This window comes from Gopherus evgoodei, chromosome 6, assembly GCF_007399415.2.
Source record: "Gopherus evgoodei ecotype Sinaloan lineage chromosome 6, rGopEvg1_v1.p, whole genome shotgun sequence".
Taxonomy (NCBI): domain Eukaryota; kingdom Metazoa; phylum Chordata; order Testudines; family Testudinidae; genus Gopherus; species Gopherus evgoodei.
In genome coordinates, this window is record NC_044327.1 from 76,893,937 (window position 1) to 76,913,616 (window position 19,680).

The window sequence follows — 19,680 nt, forward strand, 5'->3', positions numbered from 1 at the left end:
CCCAAAATCTGCACCAGAAGGATGCTTTCTTCTTCAGTGATGGTCCCTAGTGTATTCCACTGAGGGTTATACATGCACACCATGTACTTGGAGTCAGAGAATTTGAAAGCAGTGTCTGTTGGTCTGCACATGTGCCCCAATGGATCTCATGCTTCCGTCTGAGGCAATAAAGAGAAGAGTAGACCAACTGCATCTCCAGTTCCTTCCCACAGCCACATGGTCTGGGTCGGAACCTTCAGTGTCCTTGTCTCTGACACAGTTCTAATAAGTATAGTTGTAAATAGTTTTGTCAGTTTTAACTGTGGTTTCATTAGTGTTATTTCTTAATTTTAGTAGTTACTAGTTTTAACAGTTAAGTTTTAGAGTAGACTTTGGGATTTTCCCCATCCCTCCTGTATCCCTGTCAAGTACTGGACTATGCTCAGAACTTTGGGTTTCAAACTCAGTGTCCCCTGCCAGGGCCGGCTCTAGCCATTTCGCCGCCCCAAGCAGGGTGGCATGCCGCGGGGGGCGCTCTGCTGCTCGCCGGTCCTGCGGCTCCAGTGGACCTCCCACAGGCGTGCCTGCGGATGTTCCATCGGCGCCGCGGGACCAGTGGACCCTCCGCAGGAACGCCTGTGGGAGCTCCACCGGAGCCGCTTGCCGCCCTCCCGGCAACTGGCAGAGCCCCCCCGCAGCATGCCACACCGAGCACGCGCTTGGCGCGCTGGGGCCTGGAGCTGGCCCTGGCCCTGCCCCTGCCCACGATCTTTCTCGGATTGTGACTACCACCAACACTGCCTGAGCGAAGCTCACATCATGACTAGCCTGCAGTATTTGCCAGTCTTTCTCCAGCCATACCCAGGAAGGCACAGCACTTCATCTCCAGGGGTATTTCATGGAGATGGCCATGAGACCACATTTGGACCTTATTGATGTATTTAAAAGTTTGTTATCCAAACAGAGCAAAATTAATATTGTTTGTCTTTAGATGACCAGTCACATACCATGAATAACAAATAGCAAATAGTCTAAGTGAATAGTTCACAAACACACAATAAGCCTAAATTTGTTCACATAACTATTCAGTGAATACTTACAAATACATCGAAATCGAGATCAGATCATTAATTTGCTCACGAGAAAATGGGGTACATTTGTAATATAGATTATTCACAATGAATAAGTCTACCATCAATACATCACAATATACAGCTAAAGTGAGCAAACAGTGAGGTTTGGCCTTTTATTTGTGTTAATTCCAGGACATCTCTTAGCAAGTGATTAACCATAATTGAGAGAAAAAAATATTGCTGACTATTTTCCATTTGATCTTGGGGCTCCAAAATAATTCTTCACTTAGGACACCAGCACACCTAAAAGCAGCCCTGTGTGCACTTGCCAGCTGCAATTGTTCTGGCGTTGTTACACACTGTTTCCAGGAAAGAAAGGAACCAATCAGTCTTGCATTTACTACTTTTACTGGAGGGCCAAAGAATGGATTGGAATAATGATCTGTTTAAAAAAATGTTTTAACGGACCAGATCAAAACACTACCTTGTGAACTATTTTTTTTGTCTTCCCTAAGGTCAGATCCCCAAATTCCTACAAGTTTAGACAGTGGGATGCTTTAGTAAATGTGTGATGATAAAACTGCCAGATTGAAGGTTTCTTAAGTGCTACTGTCCAAAATCACCAGCCATGCTTGAAACTAGTAATTCTTGACAGAATATACACTCTCAGTATGTTACTTTTAGCTGCAGGTGGCAGAGCATATGCTTCAGTGCCAAAAGGTTTTTTGTTTTTGTTTTATTTAAGTGTATCTTAACTTCTTGCATTTTAATTTCCATTTCTTTCCCTACATCCTATCCTTCTCTTTCTGGTGTTTAGTTCATGCCAAAAAAACCCAGTTCAAATAGTTTTAAAACAATTGTGTAAATCTCTAGATTATTCAAGATCACCTGAGTGCATAATTGAGGCCCCAAAAATATTGAATACAAAATGATACAGTACTCAGTAAACATAGTCACATTTTAATTCACTACTTTTTTTTTAAAAGGATTAAGTAAGGGAGAAGACATTTTGGCCCCAAAGGATTTGTCAGATTACCCTGTTAATCCAAAAATATATCCTATTAATCAGCCTGTATGAGTTTATACTCATTTCTGTGAAGTGCTGCATGCCTCCTAGGTGGTGGTTGAGTTTCATTAACTCCAATGTCAGGGGGAGGTGGAGATGATCAGCACTTTCCAGAAGGTGATCAGCACCTTACAGAATTGGGCCACCAAGTCCCTGATCCTGTTGACTAGGACAAGCAAGCAAATGATTGACAGACGTGGGTGGGTTTAAATGTCAGGCCACGTCTACACTACAGAGTTAAATCGACTTAAATTATGTCAGTAATCATAAACTGCTGTAAATACATCACTTGTGCATGTTCACACAATGCTCCTTTTGTCTGCGGAGCGTGTCCACAGTTGATCCTGTAGCACTGACAGAGAGAGCAGTACACTGTGAGTAGCTATCCCACTGTGCAAATCATCACCTTCCCCCACTAGGAGCTCTGGGAGTGGATCGCAGTGCATCAGGGTTGTGGGATCACTACCCAATGATGCAGTTTTCTTGTCCCATAATTCCAAGGGTTTCTGATACGTTTTGTGCCATTTTTCAACTGTAAGCTTTGCACCCACCATCTCTGCCTGAAAGCTTGGAGCCTGCATTGCTCTTCAGTATTGTGATAGGTGTTATGAATACAACGTGGCTGATCCTGCAGTATTTCATGAGCTGTGAATTTTAATGGGAATTTGTGGTGCCTTCCCTGCTGTGTGCCATGGGAAGAAACAATTAAAGATGGATGATGGCATTCACAATGCAGCTGCGCACCATGGATCCCATTGCTGTTGGAATGGAAACGAGAACTGAGTGATGGGATTGAATTGTGATGCAGGTATAGGATGACAAGCAGTGGCTGCAGAACTTTCATATGTGCAAAGCCACCCTTCCTTGAACTGTATGTGGAGCTCACCCCTGCCCTGCAGTGCAAGGACACCAAATGAGACTGGCTCTATTGGTAGAAAAGCGTGTGATGATCGCTCTGTGGATGCTGGCAATTCCAGACTGCCATGGTCAGTTCCAAATCAGTTTGGAGTTGGGAAAGCCCACTGTGGGGGTTGCAGAGATGTGAGTGTGCAGGGCCTTTAATCACCTCCTGCTGCAAAGGACTGTAACTCTAGGCAATGTGCAGGAAATTGTGGCAATGGGATTCCCTACCTCCGGCGGGGCGGTGGATGGCGCACACATCCCCATTTTTGCCCCAAACCATTTTGCAATGGAGTACATCAACAGAAAGGGCTACTTCTCTATGGTATTGCAGGTTCTTGTGGATCACTGGGGTCGTTTCACTGACATCAACGTGCGGTGGTCAGGGAAGGTGCATGATGCACACATCTTCAGGAGTACTTTCCTGTACAGAAAATTGCATGCAGGAACTTTCTTTCCAGACCAGAAGATTCCAACAGAGGATGTGGAAATGCCCACAGTGATCCTGGGATGCCTAGCTTACCCTTTGTTCCCATGGCTCGTGAAGCCTTACACCGGAAACCTTGACGGCAGCAAGGAGCACTTCAACAACAGGCTCATCAGGTGCAGAATGACCATAGAATCTGCATTTGGCAGATTAAAAGGTCACTGGCACTGCCTTTTTGGCAGAGTAGGACATCAAAATACTCCCATGGTCGTAACAGCCTGCTGTGCTCTGCATAGCATTTGTGAAGCCAAGGGGGAAAACTTTCCCAAAGGGCGGACCGTTGAGATGGATCGCCTGGTGGTTGATTTTGAGCAGCCAGACACCAGGGCTATTAAAGGGGCTCAACAGGGGTAAATTTAATCAGGAGAGTTTTGAAGCAGCAGAGTTTTTACAATGAGCCCCAGTAATGTGTCTTTCTGTAATGCATTCAGCCAAGCATTGTTTATTTGCCACCTTGAATGACCCCTGTAATAATTCCTTCCTGAGCATTAATTGTAGTCTGCAAATGTGCCGGCTCCCACTGTGTATGAATTTCTGCTACAACTATCTTGTGTCGGTCAAAAATAAAGAATCACTGTCTTTGTAAGACTAAATTTTTATTAAATAGCAATACACAGATTAACGTTTCTTACAAGGGACATGACAGTGAGCAGCACTCTCTGAAGTGAGGATCTTACACGTGTGTAAATCCAGCTGTCGTTATGGAAAATGTCCTTAGGGATGTAGTGCAATGGGTACTGCAACTGACTGGGAACATGACAGGAATGTGTGGTTAGAATTTGGGGAGGGCAAGAAAGGCAGTTCTGTATGGGCTGCAGGGGGAATCGAGCATGTATGTGTTTTGCTGTAGTGCAATCAGTGACCTGAGCATCTCTGATTGGTCCTCCATTATCTTTATCATCCACTCCTGACCTTCTATTATCCACTCCTGTCCCTGTCTCCTCTATTGGCTATCCATTTCTAGTTTTTCATTTCTTGTCTCTCTCTGTGCTCTGTGCTCTGTATCGGCCTGATCTGACGATGGCAGCACTTTGCAAAACATGTTCTTCTTACTCCTCCTCATTCGCCTCCTTATCTGACAGAGGCACTCCACTGGTGTGTTTGAGCTGGCCATTAAGGGCATATCTGCATAAACAAAAGAAACAATATACAGAGTCATGATTGTGTGTGCACTCTTAGTCTTGAATCATAAAAGGTATGTATACCTCTTCCTCATTATTCCTTGGCAAGTACGCAGCATGGCCAGAGCACTAAATATGGTGAGTTCAGCCCGCGGAGCTGGTGCAAGATGGGACAAAGGGTCTGGGTGGTATCAGAAAGGGGATCATACAAGCGTCCTGGGATACTATTCTGAATACTAATACCGTTTTCCACAGGAGGGGATGATCAAACCTGAACTCGGACTACAGATGGCAACCAAAGATTCAAGGGTGCATCTTCTGCATGCATGTGGTTTTCAGACTGGGACCATATGCTGGTCATTTGTGTGCTGGTTTGGTTCCTGCAGAAATAATTGCTGATTAATATTGCAAAGTTTCTTACAATGCGGGAAGAAAAAAAGCAGCTCTGCCACGGAGCCTTTGGCAGAGGACTGCAGAGTATCTGTAGGAAAGTTTCCTAGAGCTCTCTGTGGATTCCTGGGAGATCTCGGTGGGCATTAACAAATTTTTCTGCAGGACTCCCAATCCCCCCGAAGTATCCACAGGGCTCTTGGTGGTGAAGGTGGGGTCACCCCAAGGATGGTGTGCAGCTCCTTGGATAGACGCCCAGTGCGATGGTTGGCCTCCCTTGCCTTCTGGTACACCTGCCTCAGCTCCTTGATCTTACCATGGCATTGCTGCATGTCCACTTCTCATCCATGCCACGAGCGATCTGCTCGTAGTGTCAAAGTTCCTATGGCTGGTTTGGAGCTGTACCTGCACAGCCTCCTCTCCCCAGACCGACAGATCTAGCAACTCTGATGTACTCCAGGAAGGGGTGTGTTTGCTATGAAAAGCCAGAATAGTCAGCTGGAAAGATGTGATGTGAGCTGTCCAGGAAGTGGAATTTCCCTGGACTTGAAAGAGCGAGGAGTGCATGCCTGTGTATCTGGCTGCAGGGCAGTGGGGTAGAAACTGCTTACCAGAGCTGCCACGATAGGCATTGTGGGACACCTCCTGGAGGCCACTTAGGGCAACATAAGCAAATGCAGTGTTTACACAAACACTCCGTCACTCTAACTTTGTTGCAAAAAGCTCTGCCAGTTGAGGTGGTTTTATTATGTCGGCATAGCAGGAGAATTTAAATCGGTGGGAGAAGCATGGTTGTGTGTACACCTCTACTGTTTTGTCTATGAAATTTGACTGTGTAGTGTAGACAAGGCCTCAGGTTGCAACTTTATGAATTATACCTCAGGGTGGGGCACTGCATTGCCCCTACTCCAGGTCCTGTGAACCAGACAGATTGATTCCAGGGCTTTTATGATGAACCACACAGTAACTTGGGGTAGATTCTCCCTGGTTCACCCCATGGACTCAGGTTAGTTGTGAAACTTCCTGTCCCAACACAGGCTCCATGTGGGCACCTACGACTCCCTGTACAGATATTGCCTGATCAGGGTCTAAAATACAACTATTGGGGGAAGCAGCACAATAGTAGAGCACATGTTTTGCATGTATAAGTCCTTGGTTTTGATCCCTAGCATCTCCAAGAGAGGAAGGATGGTCTAGTGGTTAGAGTGCAAGCTGAGCTGTGTGAGACCTGGATTCCATTTCTGCTGTGCTACTGATGTCCTACTTGACCTTGACCAAGTCATTTAGTCTCTGTGCCACAATTCTCCATCTGTAAAATGGGGATAAGAGAAAAACCTCCACCTTTCAGGGATGTTTTGTGATTAGGTACATTAAAGATTGAGAGACACTCAGATACTGTGGAGATGGGGGTCATATGAATACCATAGCTAGAAACTAGAGTATCTGTGTTGATATTTCTTTTCCTTTTTTTGTGTGCATCAGGAAAGCAAATACATTAAACTATTTCCTTGACTACAAAGGAAGAAATTTGCTGTTTCTATGAGAGTGCCCACAAACTACATACTTAAAGACAAATGTGGAGGCAAAGCCACATTCTTAGCTTTGTAGGCTTTTTTTCCCCTCTTCAAATTAGCAATGCTTGACAGACCAAACATTACAGGTATCCAGACAAAAACGTATTCCTGCAGTTGAACATGAAATGGTTATATGCATATTTTGATTCATTTTTACTCTGAAAATTCCACTGTCTTTTTCATTTTCAGCAAACGTAAATGTTGCTTCATTTCTTTGATAAAGTATCAAATTTTTTTAGCTTCTTTCAGTTCTGCAGTTGTCGTTCTACTGAATACGACTAATGACTAAAGGTCCCTTGATTTGATGTAGGATTCAAAGGTCCTGGAACTAGAAGTGCTGGGGGTACTGCTGCACCCTTCCCTCATCCCCCTCCCAGCTTGACACACACCAAATACATGGTTTCCATGGATTCTATCATTAGCCACCCCCACTATAAAAATTGTTCCAACACCCTGGTAGGATTATAATGATAGTAGAATGTAAAGACTGTGTCAGACAGTTAAGACACCATGTTTGACTGAAATTGTAATAGTCTGGTGGGGAACATTGTTTAGATTCTAGTAACAATTTTTTTAATCACCAATTTGTCATTAAGAAATTAGAAAAATAAAAAACCATCAACTTCTGTTTATGGAAGCTAATAAAAAGCCAATGTTTTGTGTTCTCATGAATATGTACAGAACTTCTGCTATGCAACGCTTCACAAATATAGCTATTTCTCTAAACATCAGTGATGCCACTAAACAAACAGAAAAATAAGGGAGGAGGACATGACCATGAACTTTACATTTAGGTTAATATGAAGAGTGCAGGCTCAGTATCTTAAATTTGAATGTTGACCCTCTGTTTGTTTGTTTGTTTGTTTGCATTGCATATACCAATCTATTTTTCCTGCAGATTTTTAAACTGCATGTTTATTAATTTTTTAAAAGTATCCACATGCAAATTGCCAAGCACGGCATCTGGAAGACTTTTTCCTGGCTGTGCATGGGCACATTAAAACAGGATCCTTGAATAGACACTCATAAGTTAATGGGGGCCTGGACAGATCAGGGCACAGCAGAGCAGCATTGCCATACGTAGCTTGTTTCTTTTGGCAATCTGCCAGCTGGGCTGCTTCAGTTGAGAGGAATATCATGGACTAAAGAGCAGGAAGAAGACCAGAATCTCATTTGGTGAGGCCAAATGGAAGTATCTGTATTAAAAGACCTGAATGAAAGAAAGAGTTGGTCATCCAAAGGTCGCACTGTTTTGCTGGAGGAAAAGGTTGGCATGATTTACCTAGATCCATTCTTCTGACTCTGTGCTTAAGTGCAGATTCCAAGTGTGGTTGGAAAACTATTGTTTTTATTATATTTTGTAATTTACTATCTGTTAACACAATGAACATAGAGGATAGTATTTAGTATTGATAATAGTGCTGGTGGTTTCCATGGTCAGAAAATGGTAATGGTAATCAAATGGCATTAGCTAATTGTTACAGGAGTTATGAAGGATTTTTTCCATCATATACAGAATGTTGCACAGTTTGGGAGAGGAACATTTTGCAGATTTTTCACTTGCTTCTGAAAAAATCAGATATAAGCAGTGTTACGAACTCTCCTGATTTCTTGTGACATTTGGTATTTTACTTAAAGCCCCAGCTCCTGGAGTTAAGTGATTATGTGAGAGACTTATCTTTCATTTTTTATAAATCTAAGTTTTTAGCCCTCATGTTTGTGCAGAAAAGCGTGAAAATATGCCTTGTGTAAGCAGTCAGAAACCAGAAGACAAATAACTCCCCCCAACCAAATTTATTCTTTTTTTAAAATCTCATTATTTTTAAGCCAATCTAATGATTACTTGGACATTTTGGGTTGGCCATACTGTGTTAGTCAATTCTGGAGACAGAATGCTGGCTTTAGATTGATCAAAATCTGGTCTAGTATGACAAATACTGTTTCTGACAAATGTAGCCATTATCGGTGCATACTGCACAGAAACTGGCTGGCTTTATATATAGGTTCTTTATAAAGCCACTTGTCTCCACAAATTTCTACCTTAAACTTCTCTGAAGTCAGATGAGCATGATGTAAATGTTCACATTCTAAAATGACAACATATTTGAGTAACTGAAAAATAGAATGATTGATGCAAATAGTCAATAAGGCCCAGATTTTTATAGGTATTTAGTCATTATGGTGCTCAGCATTGCAACACCTGATTTAGGCCTAGTTACACCCAAAAAATTAGATCAACGTAGCTACATCACTGTGGAAAATGTTGCACCTGTGCAACGTAGTAGGTCAGCCTAACCCATACTGAAGACATAGCTAGAGTGATGGAAGAATTCTTCTGTCAACCTAGTTTTCACTTGTTGGAGAGGTGGATGAACTGCATTGATGGAAAAACTCCTTCCATTAATGTAAGAAGCAACTCAATTACGGCACTACAGCAACATAGCTGCAGCATCATAGCTGTGCTACTGTAGTCACTGTCATGTAGACATGCCCTTAGATGCCCAGATCAGTTACATGTTGCAACTGTGTGCACCACAGTGAGTAAATATCTTTCAAAATCTGGCCCTAATTCACTAGCAATTTCTTCTCGCACTTAGATCCTGAAGAGAAGTCATGCAAAAAATAGACATTCTAAATGTCTCCTTGTTGTAAAGATGAATATGCAAAGATATGAAGACAATGAATATTTTGTACTATGTCCCAGGCAACAACTGAAGCAAAAAATATTCATTTTCAAAATGGGTCATGGACTAGACGACTCAGGGAACTGATATTAAGGTATGGTGTCTTTCCCTTCTTTGAGAGATAATCAATTTAAAGGCAACCCAAAGTTATTTCCATCTGATAATTGTTTAGTGGCCTATGTGAAATGAATTGATCTCATGGAGCAAGTGTTTGACATCACAGTTCACAGCCTCTTGCAAAGGTTGAATGGACATGGAGAGTGAAATACACCCTCCATCTTAGAGGTGTTTAAGGCTTGTTGAGCACATTGGCAATGTAGTGTAAGAAAGCTTGCACTACTGCTGCCTGTAGTGTAACTGTTTTGTGGACAAATGACTACAGGCTCTAGGACTATCAATCCAGCATTTTGTAAGCATTTATTCCAAGAGGAACAGGAACATAATTTATACTGTGTTGTAATTATTTTTATATCTTACTGAAGGTTCAGTATTTTTACTTATCATTTTATAACTTGAATTCACCACTTACTCCCTTCCTTAACTTGTCCTTTTTATCATTTTTTTAGTGTAAAGGTAGTTGGATGCTTAAAGCATAGTTTGCATGGTTACCAGTGACTGCATCTTCAATGCAGCAGCACCTCTCTACCTTCCAGCTGCTTAGCCAGTTTCTGGAAGTGGTCTTCAGTTCCATTAGGCGATTTGTGTGCCCTATGTTCAAGAAGTTCATAATGTAGGGGTACTTCTGGCACTTCACTACTGAAGTCACAGGATGCACCAGGGGCCAAAAACACCATCTGCATTTGGCAAGCAATTTGAGCCATTTCTTTTGGATGTGGTCCTCACCACAATAGTCCTTTTTCACTTCTAGACTGAATTATTGCAAAGCATTGTGTGTGACAAGGGAATATTTTGAACTCCATTTTGTTTTGTGACTTTCATTTTTGTGCCCTATCTTCCATTTGGTGTGTGATAACTGCCATTTTGTGTTCTGTGTTAAAAAACCAGCCTGCCCTTTACATGGTACGTATATTCCAGAAACTTCCCTGCTTGAAAGGGGTATGGGACACCTCAGAGAGGACTGTCAGTGAAAGAACCATCAAGGACTATCTACTTCGAAAGACTATCAACAACTGGCCCACCTCAGAGAACAATGGTTGTTTTCACATGCAATTTGCATGTGGATGTCTGAAAGAGTATGTATAAGCAACTGAGATCTCAAGGGTTTTAAGCACTGTTTTTTGGGGTTTAAGACATGTTGGCAGCAGTGGCCCATGTCCCTAGGAAGGGTGTCAGACACAAGGTCTGCAGCTGAGAGTGTACCTTAGAGATCCAGAGGTAGGAACAGAGATCTGATTCTGCCCAGACATGATGGGATCCAACGGTTGGTCCACAGACTGATTTCCTTCCAGGGTGGGAATGGGCCAGGTTGTGACACTACTCTTGAAGACCACAGGAAAGCTTCACTTAGTCCAGCGTGACCACGTAAATGGCAGTGTGCATTATACCAGTACTGTCACAACTGCACTAGTCTCCTATTTACTTTTGGATGAATTTCCAAATGCTGACTTTTGTCAATAAACCTGCATGAGGTTTTGATCCTGGCTATATAAGAACCAATCTTTCCATCCTACTAGTCCTGGATCTTTGTAGGTGCATTTTAGCACTATACCATAATGCAACAAATAATTGAAATGTTTGTGATTTGATTCTTGAAATATTGTATGCCCATTGGTGTAGTGGAGTCAGATTTGTTGACCTTTATGGCATAGTGCAATGCCCTTACCTTTTCCAGTTTTTGTTGGGTGAGGGTTTGGTTCATTTTGTATGTGTTATTTGGAGCTAGAATAATGGCACTAGAATTTTGCTTTTTTTAACTTGGCTTTTAATGGCATTTGCTGTGTTAAAATTTTCTATATGAACCCTGACACACTGTAATTCGGTGCCTTTTCTAAATAATAAACTTAAATAAAGATTTTCCAATATTCGTCCCTGATGCTCCCATGTGTCAGCATTCCCCAGGCCTAAACCATTCCTAGAAGTTGACTGAACACCTTAGCATCCATACCCTTACCCTCTCTTGACCCTCTGGGCACATCAGCTGTCTGGGGCTGTGGACATGGTGGGATGGATTTCAGCAGGAAGGAGATTATGATTAAAAACTCCTGCAGAGCCAATCTGGTATTTCAACTGGAATACTCTAAATTATATGACCACTTCCGCTGTTTCTAATGGATCTGGCTATAATTTTAAGCAGCACAAACAAGACAGATCTGCTTGTACCAAGAAAGTGGAGGAGAAAAAAAACCTCTACGAAATATGGACATAGTTTAAACAAGTTTATAAATATATATAAATAAAATCCACTGAAGCCTCACAGAATGTAGAAGTTTGGTTAAGAAGGTAACTACACTTTTAAATGCCTCTGAAAAACCCTGGTTCAAACTCAAATGTCAGAAAGGAAGGATGGTAAGTAGTTAACATGTTAACCTGGGACTCAAAAAACCTGAGTTCATTTCTGTGCTCTGCCACAAATTTCCTGAGTGACCGTAGGCAAGTCACTTAGTCTCACTGTGCATCAGTTCCCACATCTGTTAAATTAAAATAATAGTACATCCCTACCTCAGAGAGGTATTGGAAGGATAAATGTGTTAAACGCTGTGAGGAGCTCAGACGTTACAATAATGGTGCCCATAGAAGTACCTAAGATAGTTAGAGCTAGACTGGGCATGACTCTTGTAGGCTGGATGTGAGATTTTCTTCTGCTAGATAGCTTGCATGGGAAGAAGCAAAGTGGAAAAATTTAACAGAAACATGTACAACTGCTATGAAAACATAGACTTATATTTCTCAGGCACTTTTCTGTAAATATTAGACACAGCAGGTAATTGGAGAGTCTACGGGAGCAGAAGAGGCAAGAAAAAGAAGGGGTGCAAAAATATGTCTAGTCAAACTCATGTGTATATTGGCGTTAGACATCATGTGATGTGGGATTGAAATGTCAGAAATGGTTCAAAATACATTTTAAAATGTGTAAGTTATAGCTGACTGAAAATATTTACAAATAAGGGATTGAAGGTGTTTACTACTGTGCTCATTTATGGCAGACAAGTAAACAATGTGATATCCTTTAAAACAGTAAAATGGCAAAAAAATTTAAAAATCTATAATTTTAATCAAAAGTTTGTTTCAGTCATTGAAATTCTGTTATTGCTGCTTACAAACATTAAAGTCAATCAAAACATCAGTAGGTTGCAAGATCAATATTTTTAATATGTTTGCATTGCAGTGCTGCAGATTTTTGGCTAATGGATCGCACCCATATTGATTTCCATGGGAAATGTTAGTCTGATACTGAAATAATTAAAAAAAAAAAAGCCAGGGATTATTGGTTTGGAATTTTGAAGGAGATGGAAGTATAAAAATTGGTTATTGACTAAATTGCTTGGGGTGAATGAACCTTGGGCACTTGCAATAAACTTGTAGCTCAGAGTCATTACTGAATACTACCTTAGTCCCTTAAACCTAAAATCAGTCAATAACCTATTATAACAATGCAAATTGTGGTGAAATAACATGGCATGTTAGAATAACATTCTCTCAAGGCAGCAGGATATTCATAAGCATCTACATACATGTATTGCTAATAAATATCTACTGAATTGTACACAGCAATAGTTAATTTTAAGATTAAAATACTGAATTTATGTTACTTTAAAATTATACTTTTACATTAACTGTTTAAAAGATTAATAATAGTAGGGCTATTAAAAAGAATAATATTATAACAGTATTATAGTGAGAGCATTGCTGTAAATAGACAAGCATCACAATATTACTCTGTTATGGGGCAAATGTCAGATGAATCCTATTGTTTTTCTTGTATGTGGAAATAAAAATGTCTGGTTGGTTCTCAGGCATATGGAAAGAACATAAGCAAATAGGACATAAGGTCTCAGCAAGTTAGTTCCAAAGTATGAATATGACGCCACATTTTTTTCCTCTTGTTTGTTTAGCTTTTGGTTTGAATTCAAGGGTTATATTAGTGATCATTTCTTTTTATGTAGAGCCAGGTCATCAGCTAGTATAAAATGATTGGTGACTCCAATAGAGCAATACCACTCTACCCCAGATGAGAATCTGTCTCGTAGCGTTTGTCTGCTCAGTGTGGTAATACATGCTATGGGATTATGATTTCTAAAGTACACCAACGTATTGTGTATTAACTGGTCTTTGTAGACTCTGCTGGTGTGCACTACAGGTTCCCTAGTATGCTTTATTATAAAACTGTTTCAGACATCGCTATGTTAAATTACATTATGGAACCTGTAGTGTGCACCAGCAGGGCCTATACAGACCAATTAATGCACAACATGTTAGTGCACTTTAGAAATCACCCCACCAGAGACAGCATTGCCCTACTGTGAAGACATGCCCTGAATCTCTCCTGGTTGGTCCTTATGTCAGATCCCAAGAAAAGTTTTATAATGGTTTGTAGAAAGGGAGAATAAAATACTAGCATTTGCCAGTTTGTGGATGATATCCTCAAGGAGGAAAAGAACTCAGTTTTAGGATGGTCATCTTTACATGAGTAGAAATCAATTCTTAGTCTTTAATAGATTTCATTTTTACAGTGTAAAATAAAAAAAGCTATTTTTATAACTTTTAAATTGGCAATAGTACTTTTAACCTACATAGTAATCATCATGGAGGGCCTGAACCTGCTCCCATTGAAGTCAGTGGTTGTTTCACCATTGTCTTGTATAGTATTCTTCGTCTTAGGTAATACATATGCACATTAGTGACATTTTTTTAAAAAATAAACCTCTAAGCATCCCTCTGGGATAGGTATAATTATCCCCACCTTACTACTAGGGAAACTGAAGATAGAGAATGTACCCAAAATAAGTAAGAACCAGAGTTAGAATTGGAACTTAGAATATCCTTCCTCTACCCTGACACTGCTTTCTAGATAGCAAATCTTCCAAACCTCTCTGTTCCTTATTAAGTCCTTCCAAGCCACTCCACCATATCTATCATCCTGACCAAATGATTTTGCTCCCTGGCCTATTTCATCTGTTCTGAGGAGATACCACAATGCAGCCAGAAATATTGAAGCTAAGATACTTGTCTAACACAGCACTGTAGCTTCCCCTAATAGTTAGGTTGTAGTGTGATTCGTTCCACCATAAAAACCTTGTTATTTTGATGTTACACGTGTATTATAAGTCTTGTATCACTGTGATATCAGTGTCATTATGTCAAAATAAAACATTTCCTAAATCCATTTCCCCCATCAGTGACTGAATCAATTTACATGAGTTGCCCAAAGTCCAGGGATTACAAACTCATAGACTAATTGTTAATGCTTAAGAAACATCTAAGCAAAGAGATGCCTTTTGCATCCCATTATAAAAGTGCTCTGTCTCTAATAGATTCCCAGTGCGGGTCGAATCCAAAAACTGGGTCCCACCACTGAGAAGCGCTGTTACTTACTCCTACTTAGTTCCTTGGGACCAATAGCTGAAATGCTCCTGCTAAAAGCAGGTGCTGAAATGGGCAAGTTATCCAATGAAAATTATTTTCATATGAGTTCTATAAATATTTATCAAATTTATATTAAAGCAATTGATAGCTTACTGCTAAAGATATTAGTAGGAAGATGGGACATGGGTTTAGATTATATAATTCCAATTTCCTAGCTGGCTATTTTCACATTTTCTTTTTTTTTTTTTAACATTTTCTTTTCCATTTTACTTAATAAAGAACATGGCATTTGTACATCAATAGATGATGAGGATGGAATACATCACAATCACTGCGTAAAACTACAGCGCATGCACAGAATACATTATACACAGAACTTGGCATAAATCTTATGGAGCATGGCTTCTTAAATTTGTTTCCCAGTTTAGCTCGATATGTCTGATAACAGGCAGATTGCCACATGCTTATAGGATCTCAGAGTGTTGAGATCTTTTGGGAATAACTAACAAGGTCTTTATTTCCTTAACATGTTTGTGAATGGCACCCCATGATATGTGGAGGTCACCTATGTAGTTATTCTTTGAGTCAGTTATTTTTTGTTCACACTGGACTGAAATAAAAAAAAAGTAAGTTCAGCAATTTACAATGCACAAGCAGTCTGCTGAATCTGTGTAGGGCCTGTTGACTTCACTTAGACTCTTTGCAGGCACAGCAGTCCCCTGTGCATTTTAAATTGCAGGATTTGACCTAATTTTCAATTCTTTACAGTTATACTTTCTCTTGACTTGGGAATCTTGCAGAGCAGCCATTGGGTTGGAGGGAACATTGCTGTTAATGGCCTTGATAGCCTATAGTGGAGTGTTTGTGTCCTTGGCAGAGGCTGATGGGAATTGAGATTGGCTGGGGTGCCAGTAAAGGGTCATTTTCCACCTGGCCATGGCGAAGTAGCTGAACTCCCTTAACTGTGTATTCCCGGACTCTCTAATGCTGAGAGATTTATAGGTGCATGATAGAGAGGGCTAAAAACACGCCTCTTTCTCCTGTTTCCCACAGTCAAGCTTAACTGAAAAGGTGTTACCGACTGCTGGCACTGGACTACAGAGGGAAGCAGCAGTTTTCATTAGAAGCAAGTTTGTGCTCTTCTTAGTTTATTGTATTTTAGTTATCTTCCTTAAATTCTGACAGAGCTGGTAACAATTTTTAAATGAAAAGCATTTTAGTAAAAAAAAGGAATTTCATCCAAAAAAGTGGATATTTTGGGGGGAAAAAAACATTTTCAAAATAACATTTTATTGAAAAACTCCATTTTTTTTATTTTCAAGGAATGATTCATTTCAAAATTGTATTAAAATGTGAAATCATTTTTCCCCACTAGAAATATGGAGAAAATAACACTTTCATTTTTAAAACTAACACTTTTTCTCATAGACTCATAGACTCCAGGACTGGAAGGGACCTCGAGAGGTCATCGAGTCCAGTCCCATACCTTTTAACTTTCTCTTTCTAAATTAGAGCAAGTGAAAAATTTCCAGTGAAAAATTGACAAAGTCTAATGGAAAAAGGAGAGAGAAAATAAGAAGTGAGACCAGGTTTTTTCCCCCCACTTTGTTTCAGATTATTAATTTTTCTTGCCATTTTTTTAATTAAAAAAGAGACTTTTTAAAATTAAGAAAAAATAGGAATTGAATAAAAAACCAAAATTTTAACATTTTATAAAAAAAAAATTTTTCTTTACTTTTTAAATTTACACACAAAAAAGAAAAGAGCAGTTTTGACCAGTCTGAGGACTTATATACTAAAATGCAACTTACTTTACATACATTTTTTTACACATTAGCATAAAGTGGGACAATCAAACTAAAGAGAAAAGGAAGATCTGTGGAGATATTTAAAATCTGCAAAGGATGGAAAAGGATTCTTGACAGTCACAAATCATCATCACAAATGAAATTAAAGGGAAGGAAGAGAAGAGGAGGTTATGGCTGAAGGAAAACAGTTAATAAATAGGATTAAAGTATTGAAAGAGGTGGTATTGCAAGTCTGTGGACAAGACTGGTAACCAGAAGTAAGATTACATGCTGTGCCTTTTAGGCTTGGTCCACATGGGGCCATTTCCCAGCATAGCTATTCTGTTATAGAATAAAAGTGATCGTATTCCAGAATAATGACTCTGCTTTCAAAGCAAAGTAACTATTCTAGAACACAGTCAGTTTCATTCTGGAATAATGTCCGCATGGAGGAGTTATTCCAGAATATAAAACTATACTGGAATAACAGTAGCAGAATTGTTATCCCACTATAGCTATTGTGGCAGTACAAGGCCTTAGAGGCTCAGCACGGAACTTGCAACCCAGGATAGGGGGACAAAGACTTTGGATCTTCTGATTCTAGGCTGTTTCTGAGGCCAGAGTGGCCCTTGATGTAATTTTGACAGCTCTCAAACCTAAATTATAGCAGCCCTCTTGACTGCCCAAAATCCCCTCTGCAATGCCCCTACACACACACCCCATGCCAGAGCTTGTGAGGTGGTCCCTGCAGGGCAGCTGGCAGCCCTTAGTTTCCATGCCAGGAAAATTTGCCAGTGGCTGGATCTGAGGCTTTTGGAGTCCTTTTATGCGACTCTGGCTACTTTACGCAGTGTAAAGGGGCCAGAGAGGGGGTGAGAATCTCATCCCAGGAAGGCAGTTGTGAATTAGATTTAGACATGAATAAATTGCCAATGAAAGTAATGGGAATAATACAGTCCTGCTTCCTGGAGTGATAGGATAGCATGGCCACAGAATTCTAAACAAATTCCCGCAGACTATAACCCATATATGGAGTATATATCAAAGTGTAATGCAGGGTTTTAGCTACATATCTTGCCTTGACTTTAATGGGCATCATGTGGCTAAAATTTTTAAGCAATGTTGTAAAGATTTAGATGATATTCACTTCAGTTTGAGACACTATATAAAATCACAGTTTGGGTGCATGGTATAATAGCCATCATTTTCTGAATTTTCCCACCATTAATGTGGGAGCTGTACATAGCAGATGAGCTAAACATGATTATGTTTCAACAGAACAGATAATAGAAGCTACATTTACTTTAGGATAAAAATAACTTCTAACACTTAGGACTCTTGAAAGACCAGCAAAATTCACTTCTATTCATTTCTATTTCCCACAGAGTAAACCATGTACCTCAGCATGAATCCAATGTACATATCTTAAATTTATAATCCACTTTTATATATAAAAGACAAAACCTTTACTCTGCAAATATACTTTCATGCTTTGTATGTTCAAATAGTTGACTCACATTGGTATGTGGTGACATCAAAGGTGGGTTGTTTTTTTTTGACTATGAGTTTGTAATGTCTGTATTAACTATGAGGGGCGAAATCACTGGTGAGTTACTCAGGTTATTCCAAGAGAGTGTCATAAAACCTTTAAACCACATCACACCACCATGATTTTTGCATATGCCACACATAAGACAGAAAAGCTATTTTAGAAATGTTTTAGACATTTGTAAACACTATTGAGACTATTGTTTGTCTCCCTCCACCTGTAGAGGTAGTTCTCTGAATGCATCCTTAGTTACCACGAATCCAACTGTATGTAGCTTTGAGGAAACCTTAAGAACTTGTAAAAATGATTTAGAATAGCTTTCTGTACCTAAAAAAGCTCAGCACTTTAAAGTTCAATATCTCAGGACTTTGTTGAAATCCTACAGTCAGCCTTCTATTAAGTAGTAACATATTGGCTTCTTCAGCTTTCACATAAGCTAATATGGTTATATTGGTGTAAAGTTGCAGGAGGGTAATTATTTCCATTCATATTATTTCCACTCATAAAACCCTAAGATGGCATGTAAAATTGAAGAGCACATTGCACTGGTTGGGTAAGATTTTCATTATTATACAAGAGTTTAGCAAGATGGGTTTTTTTGGTTTTGTTTGTGTAAAAAAAGAATCTTTAAAAATTCTCTTACTAAAATGCAGAAAAAAAATTTATTTGTATCATTTTGCAGTAAAAGGTTTTAGGAAAACTTAATGTGCAGTGTATCTAATTCAGCAAATCACTTAGGTCTCAGTTCTGTAAGGTGTTGTGCACCCTTTATCTCCCATTGAATATAAGTTGAGGGCGCTGAGCACCTTTCAGGATTGATGTCTCAGGCACTTACGTAAAGATAAGCATGTGCTTAAGCACTTTGCTGAATTGAGGCCCATAACGCTAAATTTTCAAAAATTGCATGTATGTGTGCGCAAAATAGGTAATTCTGTATGTAATTTCCAGTTTCCCATTGTATCATTATAGTTGCCTAGCTATTTTGTACATGCAGTTTACGCACAGACATTTGAAAACTTAGCCTTATAAATAATATGGTTCTAAAATGTTGAAGTTATATGGGGGCCACTGTATATTGTTGTTGTTGTTGTAGCAATATGCACAAAGAAAAGCAGCTACAACAAAAAAAGAACAGTTTTCTAACATTACCCGATAACAAATATTCCGCTCTTTAAGCTGAAAATACGTGGGAAAAACACGAATCAACAGAGTAAAACTTCTTGAGTACATTCCGCAAAGTTTTTAAAAGTTAATTACTGTTAACTAAAAGAAGAAAAGAAATATTCAGTTGTGACTATGTAAGAACCTAATAACACAAAAATGCCAGCATGGATACAGGTGTTAGTTACATCACATGTTTATTTTTATTATACTTGCTTTCTGTTGTAATGGGAAGAAATTTATTCCAAATGTGTTTTCTTGACCTCTACTCCATACATGTTAGAGCCTAACCTTAAATGATGTTTCTACAGTCTCGTCTGTATTTACAGTAATTATATGCATAATGTAGCATATTATTGTCCGAACTTCCTGTTTAATCAGTACAGAGCTTCTTACAAGTGCAGCTGAAAAGGGCAAACAAAATT

General features: G+C 39.6%; 1 protein-coding gene across 8 annotated transcripts in view; it reads left to right on the plus strand.

Annotated features, from left to right (window-relative positions):
• Positions 1 to 19,680, plus strand: part of FAM172A (family with sequence similarity 172 member A) — a 379,631-nt gene that overhangs the window by 320,492 nt on the left and 39,459 nt on the right. Inside the window, exon 12 of one of the 8 annotated variants that reach the window (XM_030567400.1) lies at positions 9,295 to 9,320. The exons of the other annotated variants lie outside the window; for them this stretch is intronic. Coding sequence (XP_030423260.1) covers positions 9,295 to 9,305 — 11 coding nt within the window. The 3' untranslated portion in view covers positions 9,306 to 9,320. Of the gene's footprint in view, positions 1 to 9,294; positions 9,321 to 19,680 lie in introns of those variants that run through there. 8 annotated transcript variants of the gene reach the window in all.